This window comes from Eumetopias jubatus, unplaced genomic scaffold (genome assembly GCF_037043125.1).
Source record: "Eumetopias jubatus isolate StellerSeaLion01/CBP00866 unplaced genomic scaffold, mEumJub1_p1.0 scaffold_2, whole genome shotgun sequence".
Lineage (NCBI taxonomy): Eukaryota > Metazoa > Chordata > Mammalia > Carnivora > Otariidae > Eumetopias > Eumetopias jubatus.
Window position 1 is genome coordinate 147,783,990 of NW_028274808.1, and position 22,644 is coordinate 147,806,633.

At 36.4% G+C, this 22,644-nt stretch overlaps 1 protein-coding gene across 1 annotated transcript in view; it reads left to right on the plus strand.

Annotated features, from left to right (window-relative positions):
• Positions 1-10,074, plus strand: part of LOC114206694 (transmembrane protease serine 11F) — a 94,192-nt gene extending 84,118 nt beyond the window's left edge. Inside the window, exons 7-10 of the mRNA XM_028100570.2 lie at positions 1,743-1,944; positions 5,473-5,732; positions 7,640-7,782; positions 9,916-10,074. Coding sequence (XP_027956371.1) covers positions 1,743-1,944; positions 5,473-5,732; positions 7,640-7,782; positions 9,916-10,074 — 764 coding nt within the window. The remainder of the gene's footprint in view (positions 1-1,742; positions 1,945-5,472; positions 5,733-7,639; positions 7,783-9,915) is intronic.
• The last annotated feature ends 12,570 nt before the right edge of the window (positions 10,075-22,644 follow it).

Here is a 22,644-nt window from a genome sequence, read left to right on the forward strand (position 1 = left end):
CCAAGAAGTTGTTTTCAAACCCCGTTGGAAATTGCAGTTTTTACCAGAATTTATAACTTTTTTTCTCATCTTTCTGTAAGTTGTGGTGATTTTGCTCCCTTTGCCTTTGAAAAATACCATAGACAGATTTTCCATCTACAATATGAGGATGACACCTAACATAGAGAGTTGTTGTGAACATTGAAGAAAATATATGTAACACTATATATAGGACCTGGCTCAAAACTAGTAGATATTATTTATATTGGTATTACTTCTATGCCTATTTTAAGAGGAAGTTGGGAGAGGAAGTGTTAGGCACTACCAATATGGCACTATATTAACCTAGAAATCCCATCTATTCAATGTTATGGTCACTTTAAACTAGAGCTATTTAACTCTGAGGGAATTATTATGAATCTATGAATATGATTTCAGACATATATTTTTAACCTGTTTCTGAAAAAAATTCCTTTTTGAAAGAAACTAGTATTTTTAATAAAAATGTAAATAATTAAAAGGAACATTAATAGGGGCTCCTATCTGTCTCAGTCATTAAGGAATGCCACTCGATCTTGGAGTCATGAGTTTGAGCCCCACATTGGGTATAGAGCTTATTTAAAAAAAAATAAAAATAAGGGTACATGGGTGGCTCAGTCAATGAAGTATCTGAATTGATTTTGGCTCAGGTCATGATCTCAGGGTCATGAAATGGAACCCCACATCAAGCTCTGGGCTCAGCACACTCTGCTTGTCCCTCTCCCTCCCCCTCTGCTCTTCCCCTCACCCCCCTCACTGCTTTTTTCTCTCTTAAATAATTAAATAAAATCTTTAAACAAATAAATAAAAAAATAAAAATAAAAGTCACATCAATAAAACATATCAATATGCCTTCAAGTCTTATGGAGGTTGATTTGAACTCTAACAAATTGGGGGTTTGTTGTCAGAGAATCAGAATTTTTTTAGAAACTAGACTTTAAAGTTTTAGAAAACCAAAAAAAGGTCATTGTTAAGACTGTTTAAATTCAGGGCTTGCAGGGCGCCTGGGTAGCTCAGTTGGTTAAGCGACTGCCTTCGGCTCAGGTCATGATCCTGGAGTCCCGGGATCGAGTCCCACATCGGGCTCCCTGCTCGGCAGGGAGTCTGCTTCTCCCTCTGACCCTCTTCCCTCTCGTGCTCTCTATCTCTCATTCTCTCTCTCTCTCTCGAATAAATAAATAAAATCTTTAAAAAAATAAATTCAAGGCTTGCAAAGACAATGTATAAATTCATGTCAAGGGGGAATCATGAACTGCATTCAGTACTGGGCTCAGGAGCAAGAACACAAATTTTGATGTAGATCCTCCTAATCTTATGTCACTTACCAGCTGGGTGACCTCTAGCAATTTAAGTTCTCTTTCCAAGGCTCAGTTTTTTCATCTGAAAAGTGTGTTGCTATAAATAAAATCTAAAACATTTAGCAGAGGATCTATATATTTTTAATGCTCAACAAATGATTTATCTATCTATCTATCCATATATGCTTAATAGAGAGAGAAGTTAATTCCCGGACTGGATGCCTTGACCTGTTAGTCAGTATTTCTTTTGAACCTCAACAGGATCAGGTTGACCCCTATGGACTAACCTCAGACACTGAGTCCTAGGAAGGGGATAAAAACAGAAGGCACAATGGACTGCCAAACATCTGCACCCAATGCAAATCAGCATATGCTCTTTTTCTCCTCCTTTTCATGAAAACAAGCTAACATATATTTCTGTGACAGGCTGTGGAATAAGGATGACATCTTCAAACATGCCTTTACCAGCATCCTCTTCTACTGAAAGGATTGTCCAAGGGAGGGAAACTGCTCTGGAAGGGGAGTGGCCATGGCAAGTCAGCCTCCAGCTCATAGGGGCAGGCCATCAGTGTGGAGCCAGCCTTATCAGTAACACCTGGCTGCTCACAGCAGCTCACTGCTTCCGCAAGTAAGTTCACAGGGCTGTTGTGAGTCTTCCTTGCCCGGTCATCGATTGTCACCCATTCAGCGCTTGGAAGAGTCCAGCTCACCAGTTTCTCCTCTACTCCATTCAGAATGGATCCTGCTCTGCCTTCTGAATGCATTATGCTTACTCTACACCTTGTTCATGCACTCCCCTCTCTCTTTTCTCAACATTTATGATGTTTGGTTTGTATCACTCTTATGGTTCCTAGCACATATTTTCCTATATTGTCATGACACTAGTGTTCTCTTTCTTACTATCTCATAAAGTATCTTAGTATTAGTATTATTATAGTATTATTTTGGTGAAGACTGACTGTTATACACATAACAAGTATAAACTCTTCCACATGCTCAAGGAGAAAATTCAGCTGCTTCTGTTAACATTCTTTTTCCCTGATTAACCCCTCTATCCTCCCTGTGTCAACATCCACCATCACTTCATAAATAAGAAAAAAATGAAGGGTATCACTCTTGGAGCTCTTCTTTCAAGAACTCATGTGGGCTGTGGGGTCCAGAGAGGTGTGTAGATGACAGGAGGGACCTGCCACCTGTCCCACAGCCCCCACCGTATTGAAGACTGGTTTTATAGCACCTGACAGGAGTGCACTGCTTGGGCTTCCACAGCTATAGCTTTTAAGACTCAGTTGTGTCCATTCACATACATGGACCTACCCAGGCACCCTGTTGCCCCAAGAGATCAAGCACACACCATCTTTCCTCCCTGAGGTTCCTTTTAAATTCTCAAAAGACAAAAGCTCCAAACAAAGCTCTGGCCAGTGGCACTGTTCACACTCCCTTTCAGAGAAAACTGTGCTTGGTAATATGAGGTGACGCTTGACCATTCTTCCAAGGGTAACACCCAAATGGTTCCAAGGTGCCTACACCTTTCTTTATAGGTAGAGGTGTAATGAGAATGACCTGAGGAATTTAAGGTGATTGTCACTCTCTCACTAGAGAAGAAAAAAAGGATTTCCTAACATACATTTACAATCCTCAGAATAACTAGCATTCTGCCTTAGGGGAACTTGAGTTCCACTAACTTAAGGCTTTCTGATTTTGGGGGATCACATAGTCCTCCAATCTTTGCACTTGTTTTGGAGAGTGTCATCCATTTTAGTTTATAACTGACCTCTGTTTACATAAATTAAACATAAATAAACCCAGAATGTCAATTTATTAATATCTAGTAAAGAGGGTAAGATACAGTGATTGAAGTATACGTCGCAGCAGGCCCAGTGCAGTCTCTGTGTGACAACAGACCTAACAGGAATCGGCCACTGAGTATGATAAAGTAGAGATAACTGGTGACCTTGATAAGAGAAATCAGTATTCGTGGTATGACGGGGACAGGAACAAATTCAAGAGAGAATAGAAGAAAGACTTGGATACCGTGAGTTTAGATACCACTTTCAAGGAGGTTTTTTTTTTTAACGTTTTATTTATTTATTTGACAGACAGAGACAGCGGGAGAGGAAACACAAGCAGGGGGAGTGGCAGAGGGAGAAGGAGGCTTCCCGCCAAGCAGGAAGCCCCAAGTGGGACTCGATCCCAAGACCCCAGGATCATGACCTGAGCCGAAGGCAGACGCTTAACGACTGAGCCACCCAGGCGCCCCTCAAGGAGTTTTTAAATGAATGGGAGCAGAGAAATTTGACAGTTAATGGTGGTTGTGGACTCAAAGGAAGGATTTTAAAAAATGTGATAGTATCTATCATCTATCTATCTATCTATCTATCTATCTATCATCTATCTATCACCTATTAGAGCTTATTTTATGCCAATAGTGATAATTCAAAACAGTTGGGAAAGGTGATGATCTTGGAGAGAAAGGGCTCAATTTTGGGGGTGATATAATTCCGTTTAATTGCACAATGCATTATACTGTTGTGAAGGAAAAAATACAGTGTACTTTGAAGATTATATCACAATTACCCAAATAACTTTGAAATTTTTGTAAGTGTATTTTTTTACAGAAATAGTGTAGTTTTAAAAATTGTGTTTAAGACAAATCTTAGCACCTTTATGTCCATGTAAAATGATCCCAGTCTTCGTGCAACAGTGTGGGTGGGGACAAAGTTCCTGACAGCATGTCAGGAACCGCAGGCCATCTCACTCTGACACTAACCCACTCGATGTATCACTCACCTGGGCAAGCCATTTAACTTCTGAGTCTCAGTGTCTTTCTCCATAAAGCACCGATTGAATTAGACTATTCCATGAGGTTCCCTTTCTGGTGGACAGTGCATGACGGGATAGGGTATTTCTACTTGATCTACTCAATTAGAGTAGTAGGACTGAAGTCATATATTTCTTTGTATCTTCCAGAATTCCAGTTTTCAAAAGAATGCTTCAGCCCTAAGATTTCTGCATCAAATAAAACCTTCCTTTAAAGTATAAATAAGTAAAACAGTCTTCCCCATCTCCAGGTCCCTGTGGTGCCCACGCCCTCTCCTCCTCTCACGCCTACATATGCCAGGCCTGCTCGTCCCTGAGGCAGTGCAGAATACTTTGAAAATCACCGATCTTTCAGGTTTTTCACTACACTTAGAAGTTCATGATTCACCAACACAGTAATCCCGCCTGAACAAGGAAACCCCCTTACGAATTCTTCTCTGTGTGATTTCTTTCTATGTAATTTTCCTTTACATAGACAATTTCAAGTTCCTATATATTTCTAGTCATTCTTCACAGGGATAGTTAGCAAAACAGAACTGGGCTTTGGGGAAGAACAGGGAGGTAAAGAAATAATAGGACTGTATAGAATTTGCTTGTGATAGAAGCTTGTGGGAGAGGAAAGCTTCTGTTTGGAGGCAGAGCCTCAAAAATACTAAGGGGGACTGACCAGCCCAGATCAAAGGGTGGGGAAGGGGAGGCAGGGGTGGCGGAGAACCTCTAACAGCATGACATTGAGTTAGATCTGCTTTGCTCTTGACTTTGGGGACAGTGTATGGGCAGAGGGCAGAGAAACAAACCTGTACAAACCCGTGGACATATAAGGGTTTGTGAAGCAGGGAAGGTTACATTTTGTGTCAAAGATCACAGTAAGACACAGTAAACAAGATGAGTCATAAAGTAAGAATGGATGGAGTGTCTAATACAGAGGGAAAAATGCCTCCTAGTATCTACCTTATCCAAAACAAATCAAAATGAATTTCTACACGTTTCACTGAAATTATAGAAGAAAGAGAAACTTTTTAACAAACAAGGAATTAAAAGATTGGCGATTCTTTATATCAATTACAATTATTAATCCAAAAAAGCATGAAAATTCCATTTAGTTGCTGTGCTCTTTTTAGTTTTAGTGGATGTAAAATATTTTTAAGGGCTTTCATACACTCACTTGTCTCATTAATATTTTAAACTCTATTTGCCATAAGGCCAACAATTGTAAATTCTCTCACCAGAGAGATTTTTCAGGAGCATAGTCCCAATAGTTGGGAGAAATACAATCTCAGTCTCTTTTAAAGGATGCAGTTAAACATCACAAACCTTACCCTTTAATTTTTTTCAGAAATAAAGACCCAAGTCAATGGATTGCTACTTTTGGTACAATGATCACACCACCTGCAGTGCAACGAAGCCTGGGGAAAATTATCCTTCATGAAAACTACCACAGAGAAACAAACGAAAATGACATTGCTTTGGCGCAGCTTACTACTCGAGTTGAGTTTTCAAATACAGTACAGAGAGTTTGCCTTCCAGATTCATCTCTAAAGTTGCCACCTAAAACAAGTGTATTTGTCACAGGTTTCGGATCCATTGTAGATGATGGTGAGTAGTTCAACCTAATATACTTAGCACAAATTTATCTTGAGCTCTAACGAGCTGTCCTAGGGAATCCCTTTTCAGACTTTTCATAAAAATAATGTTGATGCCTCCAGTGCATATGGCCCAGAGCAGAACTGGAAGCTGTGGGTTAAAAAAGTAAAAGGAATCAAGTCCCTTTCCTTGAGTTCACAATTAATTGGAGCAGTGGTGAGAAAGGGGAGAGGTTAATAGAGAAGAAAAGAACAGACTGTTTTAGGTGCTACAAGAAGGGACAAAATACTATGGGGCTACAAGAGAATAAATTTTTCTAAATTGTACATTTCCCAGATGTAGAAACTCCTAGTTAGCATATACTTCAGATCACAATCTTAATGATAGCTTTTTAAAAAAGATTTTTTTTATTTATTTATTTTAGAGAGATAGAGCATGCATATGAGTGGGAGAAGGGGCAGAGGTGAGGAGAAAGGGAGAAGGAGAGGGAGAGAATCTTAAGCAGATTGCACAGAGCGCAAAGCCCAACATAGAGTTCGATCTCCAACCGTGAGACCGTGACCTGAGTCAAAACCTAGAGTCAGACGCTTAACAAACTGAGCCACCCAGGCACCCTAATCCCCAATGATAGCTTTTTTCTTTCATTCTTTCTCTCTCTCTCTTTTTTTTTTTTTTGTCTAAGTGTTTCCTCATTTTAGTGAGGATTTCTGATGATTATAAGCTTAAAATTGTTTTGTGAATGTTTTGAGAATTTTCATTTTGGTTAGTTAATTTAACATATGTTTATTTTCATCTGTCTCACCTCCTGGGTGGTTGAAAGATACCAGTTCTATAAATCTATAAGATTTCTAGTTATTAGCACATTCCACTCTAAAGAGAGAGATTAATTGAATGTTTTAAAGTGGGAAATAAGAAATGTTTAAGGTTCTGTCAAAGATCATCCTGAAGAAAGCAAGAGAAAAATGCTAATATATCTTAACCTGGCTTTTTTTTCCCCTTTGCTTTTCTTTTTTTAAAAGATTTTATTTATTTATTTGAGAGAGAGAGAACACGAGCAGGGGATAGGGGCAGAGGGAGAGGGAGAAGCAAACTCCCTGCTGAGCAAGGAGTCTGATGCGGGACCCTGAGATCATGACTTGAACTGAAGGCAAATGTTAACCGACTGAGCCACCCAGGCACCCCTGGCTTTTCTTTACTTGACAGAACTCTATTATATGTAAAATTTCCCAAATGCCCCATGCTTGTCCAACTGGACTTTGTGAGATGTTGTTATAAGTCTCCTTTCATGTTCTCTGCCCTTATAACTAGTTTAAGACTACTCACCAACAGCTTCAATCTGGAGTCTTAAGCTACTTCCTTTCCTTTTCATAACCTCCAGCCTTGCTCCATACTGGCATCAGATTGCTGGCATATCTTGGGCACTGGTTCTGTTTCCCATGCTTTAAGACATCCCTAAATAACACACTACAGCATAGAATAGGGCAAGTAGCACTGTGCAGCTCATGCACTGGTTTCTGCTTGAATATCTTTCAGAAAATAAATATACTTCTCTGAGCCTTGATTTCCTTATATGAAAAGGGTACCAGTTGGTCAAGATGAGTGGGGTGAACCCTCTTCTCATGAAAAAAAAGGTGTATACACAGACTATTACATATAGTTGTAGGGGTTCTAATAACTTGAAGATTCACAAATATGATATAATATTGGGGTATGTATGTTTATAGTTCCTTGCATTTAGGCATTTATGAAACAGAACATAAATTAGGCAATAATGAATTATAATTAATGTTAATAAAGTAATCTTTTGTTTTTGTGCTTTTGTTCCTAGGAATACACAACATATTTGTTTTTCATGTTTTAAATACAGTTATATTCAAAGAACGCATTTTTTTGTTTGTATGTGTATGTTTGTGTAATAGGACCCACACAAAATAAACTTCGGCAAGCCAGGGTGGAAACCATAAGTACTAATGTGTGTAATAGAAAGGATGTATATGATGGCCTGATCACTTCAGGAATGCTATGTGCTGGATTCATGGAAGGAAAAGTAGATGCATGTAAGGTAAGTCCAAAGTCAAGGTCAAAACTTGGAAAAGAACATTTCCATTAGCTATTTCTAGCATGGCATATATTTCCCCTGAGAGAGGAAAAAAAAATCATCCAATTCACGAAGAATTCAGTTTATTTAATATCATAATATTAAAAATTCTTGTATTGAGTGTTTACTGTATGCCAAGCCAAGTGCTAAGCACGTTATATATAATATTTAATTTAATATAGTGAATTTGAAGAGGTGTTATTATTATGCTTATTTTACAAATTAGGAGATTAAAGTCTATTGCTCCCTATTTCTGGTTCAAACAATTACTCTTCTGTTCTATTATTTTCTTAAACAAAATTGGAAACAAAAGACAGAGAAATCTGTCCTCTGAAAACCACTTTATTCAGCTTTGTCATCATCTCTCATGCATCTTGTTTTCATCCCTTGGCCTCCAAGTCTCTCTCTTTGTCCCTCTCACTCTTCAATGACCTTGACACTTGAAACAGGTTTCCTCTCCATCCCAAGCCTGCGGTACTAACACTGACCCACTGAAATGCTGGACTCTTAGTTCCTAGACCTTCTAACCCCAAATGATCTTTGCTTCCTCTCAGTCACCATTTCTAGGGTCACATCTTGAGCTTTGTCACCAAAAATTATTGCATCTCCAAAAATACTAATTCCCTAAATCTTCCTATTTAACAACTATCTTCAATCCTTCCTGCCTGCATCTCAAGCTATTCCTGCTCCCTAGGCCACACTCTCTATGCTACTGCCCAACCTGTCATTCCTCACCCCCTGAACTTATACAGCCACACGTATGTAGATTGTGTCCTTTGTTTTATTTTGCCCTTTAGCTTTTATCACCATCCAGTATACAATATATTTTATTTAGATGGTTTATTGTCTGTCTCTCCCACTAAATTAGAATATAAACTTCAGGAAGTTACAGATTTTGGGGGGTCTATCTGATTTACTACTGTATTACCTAACACAGTCTTAAGATGGAAAATATAACTTCTAAGAAAGACCCACAGGGTTCCTCAAGGGCTTGTTCTCCTGACCTCTCCAGCCTCAGCACACACCATTTGCCCCATTGTTGTCTTCTCTTCAGTCCTCGTTTTTTTTTTTCCCCCAGACTTTTGCGTATGCCAGGCTCCTACATGCCACAGAGCATTTGCAGTGCCATTTCCTCTGCCTAGAACATGTTATATCCCCACCTTCCTTTTCATGTCTAAATCCTTTAGATATCAGCTGAATTACATCTCATCAGGAAAAACTTTCCTGACCTCCTTGACCAGTCACATTCCCCTGAGTATGTTTCCATCGCACTTATCATAGTTGTCACTTTGCATTTATTCATGGGCTTTAATATTGTTTTTATAACCTAAACTTCAAGTTTATAAGTATGGGGACCATTCACCTTCAGTCATCATTGAATCCTCAATGCCCACCAAAATGCCTGGGACACATAGTTGGAACTCAATAAGTAGTTGATAAAAGAATAAATGAATGAGGTGGAAGAGGCACAGAGAAATAACTTACCCTAATTCATACAGCCAGTAATTAATAGAGCTAGTCCTGAAACTTAGCAGTTCAACTACCAAGACCACACTCTCAACCTCTACATGTATATCTGTTTATTTACTTAATTGTCCTTGTTCCAAAACAGATTTAAGAGAGCTTATATAAAATTAAGCAAGCAAGCTTAAATTAGAGTTAGGTTCATGAAAGACAAGGAGACCAAGAATCGATCTATAGTATAGAGTCTAGCTAACAGTATTTAGAGATCACCAAACTTTCCACCTATGCTTGCAAATGCTAACTTCATATTTAATATTTCTTATACATACTTACTAAACCATGCATGAAGTGTCTAATCAAACTAACAAAAAAAAATCCAAGGATGTTGAACCATAAATAATGTAACCATTCCATGTGAATAAGGTTTAGCCTTTCTAGAAAACAATGCATTTTAATGTTTAGGACAAAATTTTAACTCAATTCAGAGAAACATTATATCATCTATCTCTAGTATGGCTGCCTACTCCATGTACCAATTTTTTTTTTCCTGTGGAAGGGAGATGATTGCAATGACTTTCCTCCTAAATTAAACTAGAGTTAATAACTTTAAATATATTTTTGTTTTTTCTCAAGGGCGATTCTGGTGGGCCGCTGGTTTATGATAATCATGACATCTGGTACTTAGTTGGTATAGTAAGTTGGGGACAATCATGTGCTCTTCCCAAAAAACCCGGGGTCTACACCAGAGTGACTCAGTATCGAGAATGGATTGCCTCAAAGACTGGTATCTAGTGTGAATTGCCTATGAACTATATCCATGGCACACGAAGCTGAAATGCCTGCATATTGTATATTATTTATAGTCATGTGGTTTGGATCCGTGCTTTTTCTGGATGTCAAGAAATCCTCTGACTCAGACCAATCTAATATCACAAGGTGGTCTTTGCATACAAGTGACTGAACTCTTTCTCTACCCTGAGGGAGGAAAACATAGCAAATGGCAATAACACCAACTCCTCACTCACAAGAGAAACTGTGATACTTACTAATAAGATGAGTATTTATAAATGGTTTCCCCCAATGAAAGACAAGGAACATCATTTTTCACAGGATATGAGGAGCTGCTAGGGCTGCCAAAAACTTATATATAATAACCTGAAGCACCTGTAACTCTTGTTGCAAAATACCACTCCCTGAGAATTAAGAGCTTCAACATTCTAGGACTGATGGCTGGACATTCAATGGCTAGAATGGAGAAGCATGGATTTACAATATACCTTGAACTCCAACCTGGGTTTGTAAATAATAATACAAAGGATTATCATTAACAAGAAGAGTTGCCATTTAAAACATGTTTGAATGTATCTGAACTTACCGGCAATATTGTTATACACACAAGAACTAGCTTCAGGATGCATGTTGTATTGTTAAGAAGCATTTCTGACTTATTCTTTAACAGCATCTTGCCATCCATATATCAATTGAAGTTAGTCCAGAAAGAAGAAAAAAGAAGAATCTTGGGAGCATTTTTCCATGTGTACAAGGAAGAAAAAAAGAACTGATGGGACATAGGCAAACAGAGTTGCTTTCACAAGATTAACAGCAGGGAAAACACTCCTCAGATTTTTGGTGGAATGAGCTATCCAGTTATTTATTTAGAAATAGCTACATCAGCAGATGGTAACTGGTGCTTTTGTAAGTCCTCAGCTCTCTGACAGGTCAGATATTTAACAGGTTGGGATAATTGATTTGTATAAGCACTTAGAACAGTACCTCACATATATTAAGCACTGCATGGATGTTTCCTGTATACGGAGGAAAGGAAAGCCTCTGTGAGCCTTAAGATAAATTAACTTAATTTGTCAAATGAGTAAGTGACTTTGGGGCTTAAATACAGCCCAGAGTCTAGTGGTGGAGAGCACAAGCTTTGGAACCAGGCTGCCCAAGCTGAAATGTTGGCTCTGACCCATACGAACTATGTGTCCTTGCACAGGTTTCTTAACATCTCTTAGCACTTTCATCTCCACAATAGGAATAAAAATAGTATCTACCTCATATGGTTGTTATGAGGATTAAATGTATTCATAAAAGTAAAACACTTGGAACAGTGTCTGCACACAGTATCTCAATATGGACTAGCTACTACAAATTATTATTAATGTGCCTTGGACTCCAAAAACCATATAATTTTTAAAAATTATTCCTTCTTTAAATTCATGTAATTGATTTTAGAATGCTTAAATAACACTATAAGAAATCCCTAAGTGATTTACTAGATTTTCAAAATCATTTTTGATATCTCAATCTATTTGGGACTATGTCTGCTCATAGACACAGCGGCAGGTGCATGGTCATCTGTCACCAGGGTTGTGACTACAGAGATGCAGGAGTATTCATCTTCAGGGTGCAGATGTGAGACCTCAAGTGCTAGATTTGTTCTGATTTATCAGAGAAAAATCTAGCCTTTCTGTTTCTTTAATGACAAAGTTTTGTTAATTTATGTGTATGTGGGTTTAGCGCAATATATGTAAACAAGATAAATATAACTTTAAAAATTTCCTAGTTATTATTTACGTCTTAATATTAAGATATAATAGACACAAAAGATCATCCATATACACTTTCTTTTTAAAAAGAAAATGTCACCAAATTTCTGAGTTGATGACTACCAATAACTAAATATCAATAGAAAAAGCAGAGTAAAAACTTAAATGTTTACACTTCCTTCTATATGCAGAGAAACACCCAAAGCTTTCTGGAGAATATTTAGCAAATTTAAGGTGTGTTTGATTGAAGACAGACCTTTTTATATTAAAGCTAAACACAGTCTTTGGTAGAAACAGGAAAACAAATCTGTCTACAAAATAAATAAATTTCTACTATGTAAATTCTGTAACAATGAATATGTGCTTTTGTGTAACTATATTTACATTTCATAAGACCCATAGCTTTTTTGCTAAGTATCTGTGAAAATGTACACTGACTTAAATAATTCAGTGCTCATTTCAGTTCAATGACATTTAAACACAAATGAGAAGAATAAATACAAAAGGCCATAAATAAATCTGAGAAATGGAAAAGTAGATTTTTAAAACAGGATTTATATGTCCTATATTTAGTTTGATATCTGACCTGTTAAGTGGTGTTATAGGAATCATGCAATACCTTTTACCTCTACCAAATGGGACATTAAATGATCTACCTCATGGCATTGTTGTGAGGCTTTCCTGTTGAATAAGAAGTTGAAAAGTCAAAGAATGTTTAAAGCCTGCTAAAAAATACAAAGTGTATTATTGTAAACTGTTATCAGTACAGATGATGGTGCAAATACATTTAGATTGTAAAAAAGGGCTTTTTTTTTACAGTGTTGACATTTTTATTTATCAATAGTATTGCCTTGTGAATTTTGCAAAAATATTGTGGTTAAAAAAAAAAAGCAAACCTGGTTTTGCCTCCTGTGTTGTAAATGTTATAGTAATACTCGCATCTTTAAACACACACACACACACACACACACACAAAACTACAATTTGTTTGATACATTGTTTTAAAAGACAGGTCAAATCCATTAAGCTGACAGTAAACAATATAGCACATAATCCCTTTAGAATCCTGATGGAATTGGGGTGCCATGAGAATTAAAGCATTAGTTTTTAATGCTAGAGCAAGACGACCAAAATTTTTGCAATATTTAACCATCTCTCAGTGAAATTCATAATTCCACAACGATAGGGACAAAAATATATTAATGGGAATCTACACTTTTCAACTGAATGAGTCTGTCACTTTGTTAATATGTTTGTTTGAGGGAGAGGGGATATGTCTAAGGCATCCCTTCAGGCAGTCATGAAAATGAAAAATAAGCCTTGGCTAGTCTAGTCTTCTCCCCACTACTCTCATCTGAGTTATGTAGGTGTCACTAGCCAAGAACATTGCAGTTCTAGAAGTCACTGGAATTAGATTGTTGCCAATCCAATGTTTCTCCTTGCAAAAAAAATATATATATTGTGTGTGTGTGTGTGTGTGTGTGTGTGTGTGTGTGTGTGTGTGTGTGTATGCGGTAAGTTAAATTCACGTGGTTTTCAGCAAAGTATCTCTGGACCAAAACAATTTTACAATTACAACAAACAACACCACTTAAAAGTATATCCATCTATATCTGGGGATAATTTTAATGAGGCAAACCTGCAGAGCTAGTTAAATTGGCAGTAATTTAAAGGCTTAAAATGGTATAAATTAAAAATCTATACTATTTTTAAATGAAGAGCAGCAAAAGATTTTGAATTCTACTAAAACAACAAATGTTTGTTTTTCTTTTTGCTCTTTTTACTGTCACATTAGAAAATCCATTTTATAAACAAATATAACTACAGAAAGCCCACTAAAAGGCAGCAAATTAAAATTTTTGATTAAGCTGTTTTTGTAAATACTTACAATAAACATTCTTTTACAGGTTTCAATATTTGCCTTGCCTTAAAGTTTTAACTATAGCTAATAAGAAATGAGAGCAATGCAATCACGTCTTACAATTAAAAGAAGAAAACTTTGCTTCCTACGGCCTTCAATCTGTGAAATGGAACGTTAATCTATCTACCTCATGATGTTTATGAAACTTTCCTGTTGAATAATAACATCCAAAAGTCAGAGAATGTTTAAAACCTATTTGAAAAGTGCAAAGTATATTACTGGGTACTGATATCAGCACAGCTGATGCCAAACTTGCTCTAAGATTATCATTAAGTTTTTATAGTGTTACCATTTTCATTTATCAATACTGTTGCTTTGTATATTTTGCAAATACTACTGTTTTGTTGAAATTATATTTAGCATTTTCTTGAAAAGAAATAATATATAATACAACTCCTGTATATTATTATTAATATTAATTTATTGCAAAAAGAAAAATAGGCAAATGAAATTGTTTTTCACTTGATAGCTTTAAGAATGATTATAATCCAGGGTCTCATGATTTCAGTTCAGGTCATGATCTCAGGGTCATGAGATCAAGTCCCCCACTGGGCTCTGCGCAGTCTGCTTGCTCCTTTCCCTTCCCCCACCTGCGTACTCTCTCTCTTTCTCAAATAAATAAATAAACAAACAAAATCTAAAAAGTTAAGAATGATTATAATCCAAAGCATATTCTACTATAATATGTTGGAGAGCTCTATAATCAGTCTATTGGGAACATCTTTTTTTCTACTGGGAACATTTTAAAAGTTATTATGTAGTTGACTGTGGAAAATATCAAAATTAGTCCAAAGTAAACATTTAACAAAGTATATTTTAAAAACTCTGCTTTGTAATAATTTAGTCTATATTCTGGATTATTAAAAGTTCTTTAAGTAACAAAGCTATGTAATAAAGAGAATGCTAACCAGTTGTCATAGCTTTCCTGTGAAGTTCTATTTTTATACATTTTGTTCCATTGTCAGAATCTAATGCCTCACCTTTTATTTAAAAATGTAGTTTCAGGGCACCTGCATGGCTCAGATGGTTAAGCATCTGCTTTTGGCTCAGGTCATGATCCCAGTGTCCTGGGATCGAGTCCCGCATCGGGCTCCCTGCTCCTTGGGAGCCTGCTTCTCCCTCTGCCTCTCTCTCTCATGAATAAATAAATAAAATCTTTAAAAAAAATGTAGTTTCATAGATAAGGAGATCATCCTGTCAGATTTTCTTCTCTTTCAACACCTAAAACCTAGGGATTCTCTGTAAAAGATGTTCAGATGCCCCCTTTTCAAATTTTTTCAGGAAAAGAAATTTCAAAAATGCATGGGACTGCCTTCTTAATGGTTTGAATCACCACCTTTCATCCTCTGTATTGTTGACTAAGAAGAAGAGGTTGTAAAGCAACCAAAAGTGTTTATTTGGGGTCTTAGGGAATGTAATCCAAGAGACACAGTGGACAGAAATTGAAAGTGTGCTCCAGATTGCAAGCAGGGGAGTGCAGTTACAAAGGCAAAAACCACAAGGTTACATAACTTGTTTTGAAGGAATTATGCTGACAGAGTTAAACTATCTAACACATTTATTGAGATGTTACATTATCTCTATTTTAGTCCAAAGTAGAAGGATGTGTTCCAGAAGGTGGTCCACGTGCAACTGAGAAGTTGCAATCGACAAAAGTAAAAAATCCATGGTATTCCAAAAATAGAAAGAGAAAGCATGCATAGGCCTGTTTTCTCAGTGTTTTCTTGACCCTATTTTGAATGACTCTATTAACAATGCTTACTTTACCTTTGAAATCTTTCACAGTGTTCAAAACAAGCACTTTTGCTAAACCTCAAACATGTATTTTCCTACTTAGATCTAGGTGGAGATTACTGAATTCTTGGGTTAAGTGTTCAATCCACTAATGTTTGTCCTACAAGTGATAATCCTTAGGGGAAGAGAATTAGGAAGCTGAATGAACAGGCTGAGATGCCATGAAGAAAAGGAGAATTTAAACACCGAGAGGAGAGATCAATAGAATCTGAAAGTAAAAAAGAAACCTTTGGAAAGACAAATATTAAGCAGCAGCAACTCGATAGAAGTTTCAGAGAAAAGAAAAGAAAAGGAAATAGTTGGACTACTGAATAAAAGTAGTTTTTAAAGTAAAGGAAATGGGTGATTGATTGATTCTCTTAAAAAAATACTACAGGAAAATTATAACTAATACTTTTTGAAAGATAGAGGGCACACAATTGTATCAGCTTAACTATTTCTACATTTTTTATCTTCCAATCCTTGTGTATATTCTTACAAATATCTTACAAAGTTGATATACAGCATATATAAAATTACGTGTTTTTTTTATCTGAGATTATATTATATATTTTTCAATGACCATGTGGTTTGGTATAATCATTTTTTAATGGCTACCTTTGAGTTGTTACATCAAATAACTACACTACACAGACCTTGCCCAGAATGACAGGTTATCCTGCTATCAACTAAATTTTATACCAGGGTCATGAACTATAAACTAAGTCAGTTGACTTTGAATTAATAAAAAAGGAGATCTTCCAGATAGGTCGAATCTAATCTTTTAGAAGTAGAGAATTTTCTCTTCCTGATTGCAGAAAAGTCAGAGATTCTTAAGTGTGAGAAAGTACACTGTTGCTGGCTTAAAGATGGAAAGAACCATGTATCAAGGATTGCAGGTAGCCTCTAGAAGCAGGGCAGCCCCAACTGACAGGCAGCAAAGAAACAAGGAATTTAGTCTTTCTGCAAGGAACTTAATTCTGCCAATGGCCTGAATGAGCTGGGACATGATTTTTCACCATCGCCTCTACAAAGGAAACCAGCTGAGCTTACACCTTGCTTTCAGCCTTTGAGATAAAAAGCAGAGAACAAAGTTGAGCTTGCCTGGACTTCTGATGTGCAGAATAAAAATAGATAATAAGTGGCTGTTGTTTTAAGTGGCTAGATTTATAGTAATTTGTTACACATTAATAGAAAAATTGACAAAGATATAGAACTTTTATGTATTAGCTAATTTGAACATTTTGTCCCTATGTTCATTTATTGATTGTAATTATCATGTGTTCCTGTTTTGCCAAAAATTTTTTTCAAAATGAAAGAGAGATGGAAATATGAGTGAATGTGGATTGTCAATAAATGAAAAGAAAGACTTAGTAAGTACTGAATGTCAAAGTGTTTGCACAGATTCTGGTAAGTGCATTCATTCAAAGACATCAAAGTTTCTAGCCTCAGATCTTTCACTCTCCAACAGGGGAAATGGATCTATAGACCTGAAAATAAGCAAAACTAAAACTAGATGCCTGCCTAAGGAAAAGCATGGGTCAGGGGTTATTCCGATAGTATGTGAGCTAGGGAAATTAGATATCATCCTGGAGGAGTCATCTTAGAATGCAGACTTTCAAAGTCTATGGACTCTATATAGATAGATTCTAGTTAAATTACTTGAATCTTACAGCCAGGTGAATTTGAATTGGGAACTGTGCTAGAAAGAAGGGAAAGTAAATTTTAGGTGTGTGGGCAAAGACACAATGGGAAAAAAAAAAAGGACTGGATGGACAGAAAAGAAAACTCCAAGTCCAAGAAGGTAGATGCCTCTGTATCTACAAAAAAGAGTGTATGGAGAGAAGATAATCAGCTGGTGAAGCGCTTTAACGTGGCAGTTGGCACAAATATATTTTCATTTTCCTACCTTAAGGCTGGATTCCCCTTTAGAGCACACAAACTGAACTACTAGGCCAGATATAGTAGTACAGGTACTATTGGACTAAGAAAAAAAGTTAAGGGCTATCAAAAGTTTCATGGAAACCTCTCATCTTGTTTCACACCTGCCTTTCGAGAGGAATGGCAGGGCCTGAAGACGAGACTTGTAGTGACTCAGAACAAAAAGTGACACCCCTTGAAAGACAAAATCCAAGTTTTCAAGGGTGTTGCTTTGGTTTTGAACGCAATATTGTTTCTCATTTATTTTCATTAGCTAGAACCAGGAAATTCTTACTTCCTGCAAAGACTTATCAAGTGATTCTTCACTTCAAGCCCTACTATTGGCTAAAATTTACCCATCCCAACTTGTTAAACTAGTTTATTCTAAATCCTTAAGCATTCTTTCTTTAGTCAGCTTACAAATCTGAAGGAATGCCCAGAATTCTACTCCTTTGACGAGAAAGCACAAGCAACACGGAGGTGGAGGAGTGTGAATTCCCAGCAGTGTATGATGTATCAGTAAGTTTAACTTGATTTCATGTGTGAAAGAGTTGTTTCAGGTTGTGATTTCTAATTCTGAACATTATCATGAGTTGAGAATTTAATAGTTTTTTCTTTTTTTTTTAAAGATTTTATTTATTTATTTGAGAGAGAGAATGAGAGCACTAGAGGGAAGAGGGTCAGAGGGAGAAGCAGACTCCCCGCCGAGCAGGGAGCCCGATGTGGGACTCGATCCCAGGACTCCAGGATCATGACCTGAGCCGAAGGCAGTCACTTAACCAACTGAGCCACCCAGGCGCCGTAGTTTTTTTTTTTCTTTACTGTTAAAGAAAATTGTAACATAGTAGTGGTAATGTTAATGCTTTTTATTTCAGGAAACTGTGCTAACAGTTTCATATTTAGGACTTGAAAAGTTTAATAAGTTGGATTTTAATTGGAAATTTTAACGTGAAAATGGGATAATCACAGAGAGAGGAAGGGGAAACAGAGAGCCTGAGGTAACATTGTGTAAATTTGTAGGAGTGGAAGGATGTGGCAAGGAAGAAAGTGTTTTCTCACTCTTATCCAGACTCTACAGTATATAATGCTGTTTGTGATCTTTCTAAAGTATGTATTTAATTGACACATTGAAGAGAGAGGAGGTATACAAGTTGTATAGTAAGTATTGTATTTTACCCTGATTCTGAAATTGATAAACATCCTTAAAACTCCAAAAAATGAATAAGAATTTTCATGTCTTTTGAGAAGTCCTTTGCTTTTTAAAATAAAACTTTAAAGAACAATATAAGAACAATCTATACCTAAGAATATAAAAAGCAGGTAAGAGCAAATAAATATCCCTAAGGTTTTATATTTTAATAGATGTGGAATGAAGTCTATAGAAAATAAATCTTAGACATTTTTTACCTCCCAGTCCCCATCTGATCCATTCTGCATTTTTCTCTATTTTGAACATTAATTCTTTATGTGCAAATATGAGTCAATTAGTACAAATTACTCAAGATAATGAGGGAATTACAAATGTCTTTTCTAATGATGTTTAACTAGAGTTGCACTATATCCTTTGTTGGCAGTAATTGGATATTGTGTATAAAACTCAATTAAGCACACGTGGATTTCTGGATCACAATCCCCCAACAGATTTTATTCTCTACAGTCATTCAAAATGTTCCCCTTTCTGCCTGCTCACTGTAGAGCCACACATTAATAGGTTTAGGCTGTTTAAAAGGCAACACAAAACAAAGGAACAAAAACAACTTTTCACGTTTAATTGATCTTATTTTTAAAACTGGTACACATTAGGATTTACTTTTTAAATAGAATGCAATAGAAGTAGGATGATGATCATTATTGATATTATTTTTATTTTTACTTAAAAATATCTCCGTTCCTTCCATAGGGAAAAAAAAAGTGGTGATCCTATACGAAAAAGATAAATCAATTAATCCTATTTTTTTTCCTCTTTTTTGCTCTTCAATTTCATTAATAGTCCTATATTTACTGGAGAATTACTATGTACTGGGGCACCTGTGTGGCTCAGTCAGGTAAGTGTCCGACTCTTGATTTTGGCTCAGGTCATGATCTCAGGGTTTTGAGATCGAGCCCTGCGTCAGCGTCCATGCTGGGCATGAAGCCTACTTAAGGTTCTCTCTCTCCTTCTCTCTTTGCCCCTTCACCACCCTCTCACTCTCTGTCCCTCTCTAAAAAAAAAAAAAAAAAAAAAAAAAGAATTACTCTGTACCGGTCACCATTTGGGGCATCAGAGGTATAGGGCTAGGGATGAATAAACATACAGTTTTAATTCAGTTTCTTTTAAAGCTTATTAAATGTCAGTTGTGTATTACAGCTGGCTAAAGGCAAAAGAAATCTATCAGAAAGGTAAAGAAAGAAATGAAAATGACATAAAGAGATGCAGACGGGAAAAACAGGCTGAAGTAAAAATCTGGGAAAAGCAAAAGACCTACCTCTGATCAATAGACTAAGAAACCATTTAGACCTCTCCATTCCTACTCCTTGCTGTTCTCAAGATTTTCAAAATTTTCCCCTCTAGGTCCAACATCCTTACAAATTCTTGTGTCTCTATTCAGATAAATCACTATGTCTGCTTTATAGAGTTTTGCCATATTGGTTTTGGTTTTTCTTAGTTTTGAGGTTCCCAGGAATAGTAAGCGGTAAGGGAGCTTGGATGAATGGGGGTGGTGTTGAAAACTGTCCCTACTCTTCCCATTGATAATCCATGCCTCAGTGTAGTTAAATCCCAGAGCGTTTTCTCCATTTGAAATATACAAATAAATCTTCATTAGTTTTTGTCACCTGTGAGTATTGTGAAGAAAATATACCTGTTCTTTGTTGTACATGTTAGTACCTAGTAGAATTCTTGGCACATAATATGTTAATCGAACTGTTTAATTGTTCTTCAAATTTATATGGGACTAATTTCCAACTAACAACTCATCAGGTATTGGTTATTTGGAACTTCTCCATTTGACTTAACTGGATTTCATATTTCTTTCAAAGACTCTTTTTTACACAGAAATATTTTGTTTACTCTTCTAGTAAGCCACTCTGTATTAGTGATATAAATTAGATATAGTGATATAAATAGGTGTAAATACATTTATAATTTTAAGTCATTGTTTTCTTTCCTAAAACTGAGTAACTATGAAATAGATTGCTTGGATTATCTTATTCCTACAATGAGGTTTTGAATAATTCTACATTTCTCTTTGCCTCACACAGAAATATTAGTCTCTTTTTTTAAAATTGAAATATAATTGACCTATAGTGTTGCCTTAGTTTCAGGTGTACAATATAATGATTTGATATTTGTCTATATTATGAAATGATCACCACAATAAATCTAGTTAACATCCACCACCATACAGTTATATTTTTTTCTTGTGATGAGAACTTTTAGGATCCACTCTCTTAGCACCTTCCAAATATACAATATAGTTGCTTTGCTGTACAGTGCATCGCCATGACTTAATAATTTTATAACTGGAAGTTTGTACCTTTTGACCACTTTCACTCATTTCTCCCTGTCTTCCTTACGGCCTCTGGCAACCTCCTCGAGTCTCTTTTCGTATAGTAACACCGATTAATAGATTTTAAGTTCTTTCCCACGTTGATTATTAAATCAAGTTTGGGTTTTATAACAATAGGCATAAAAAGACTGTCAGGTGATTTTTAATTTGGAAACCAAAGTTGTCATTTAAATGAGAGATTTCCCTCATCTTCTGTAATACTCTAGGAATTCAGCCCTGTCAATGTAGGACTAGGAGAAGATACAAAAAAAATGAGACAATAGTTGGCCCTTAACCTGAGTAGGAGTGATAATTATCTCTGAAGTAGCATAATTCCAAGTTTAAAAAGGCAATTAAAGTCTTATCAGAACACACACACATTATACATGGATATACATTTGTATTTTCTTTTCTATGTATTTTTTTAAAATAAGACTTAACAAGATACAAACATCTGTTTTTCTATCGTTAAATATTTGTATAGGAAAATGTCATTCTAGATTATCTTTAATTTAAAACTTTTCTTTTTTTTTAAATTTTTCAATCTTGGTAAAATGGACACATATATTGTAAACAACACTGTAATAATGAACATCCTTCTGGCTGATTTTGCACACGTTCAAAATTGTTTCCTTAAGATAAGTTATCTTCTGCACTTTCACAATTTCTGGAATGGCATTCCTTGATTAACAAACTGCTCTATATCCTAATCTTTTTCTTTGCATATTCTCTATATCCCTGGAAAACTGAAATATAGTTTTTGCTAGGGACACATTATTTTTTACAACCATCTCAACTAAGGGTTTATTATTGAAGATTTAGTCTTTGTTCTGACTCCCTGATGCCTCCTGGGACCATTGCTCTCCACACCCATGTAAACTGGCTTGTTCCTCTGAGGCTCACACAGTTTACTCTCTGTCCTCTTTACTTCCTCAAGTCCCACATCTACCCTAGGTAACATCAGTGCCCATGTGCTTGATCTGCAACATCTTAGTCATGTATTTCCTTGATGTCCTCATCTCTATAATATTCTCTTCAAATACTACTCTCATGTCTACACCCTAGACTTTGTCATGACTTGGAATTACTCTTTCTGAATCATAACTTTGGACAACTATCCCTATCATAACTTTCCTTCTTAAAGTCTTAGTTACTTCTAATGCATAAGGGTATTGTTTTTATTCATTGTTTCTTCTAATTTGTAAATTCTTTTTTGAAGATTTTTTAAAAATAATCTCTACACCCAGTGTGGGGCTCGAATTTACAATCCTGAGATCAAGAGTCGCATGCTCCACTGACTGAGCAAGCCAGGTGCCCCCATAATCTGTGAATTCTTCATACCCATCAGTTGCCACCATCACACACACACACATGGTTTTTTTGTTTGTATGTTTTTCTTATGATCCTTATGTTCATCATTTCAACAAATTTTTTTATAGAGGTTTTACTTATTTGAGAGAGAGCGAGAGAAAGAGAGAGTATGCGAGAGAGCACAAGTGAGGGGAAGGAGGGAAGGGAGAGGGAGAAGAAGACTCCCTGCTGAGCAGGGAGCCTGATGCAATGGGAGGCTCAACTCCAAGACCCTGGGATCATGACCTGAGCCAAAGGCAGACACTTAACCAACTGAGCCACCCAGGCGCCCCCCACCAAACTTTTAATGATGCCAAACTCCATT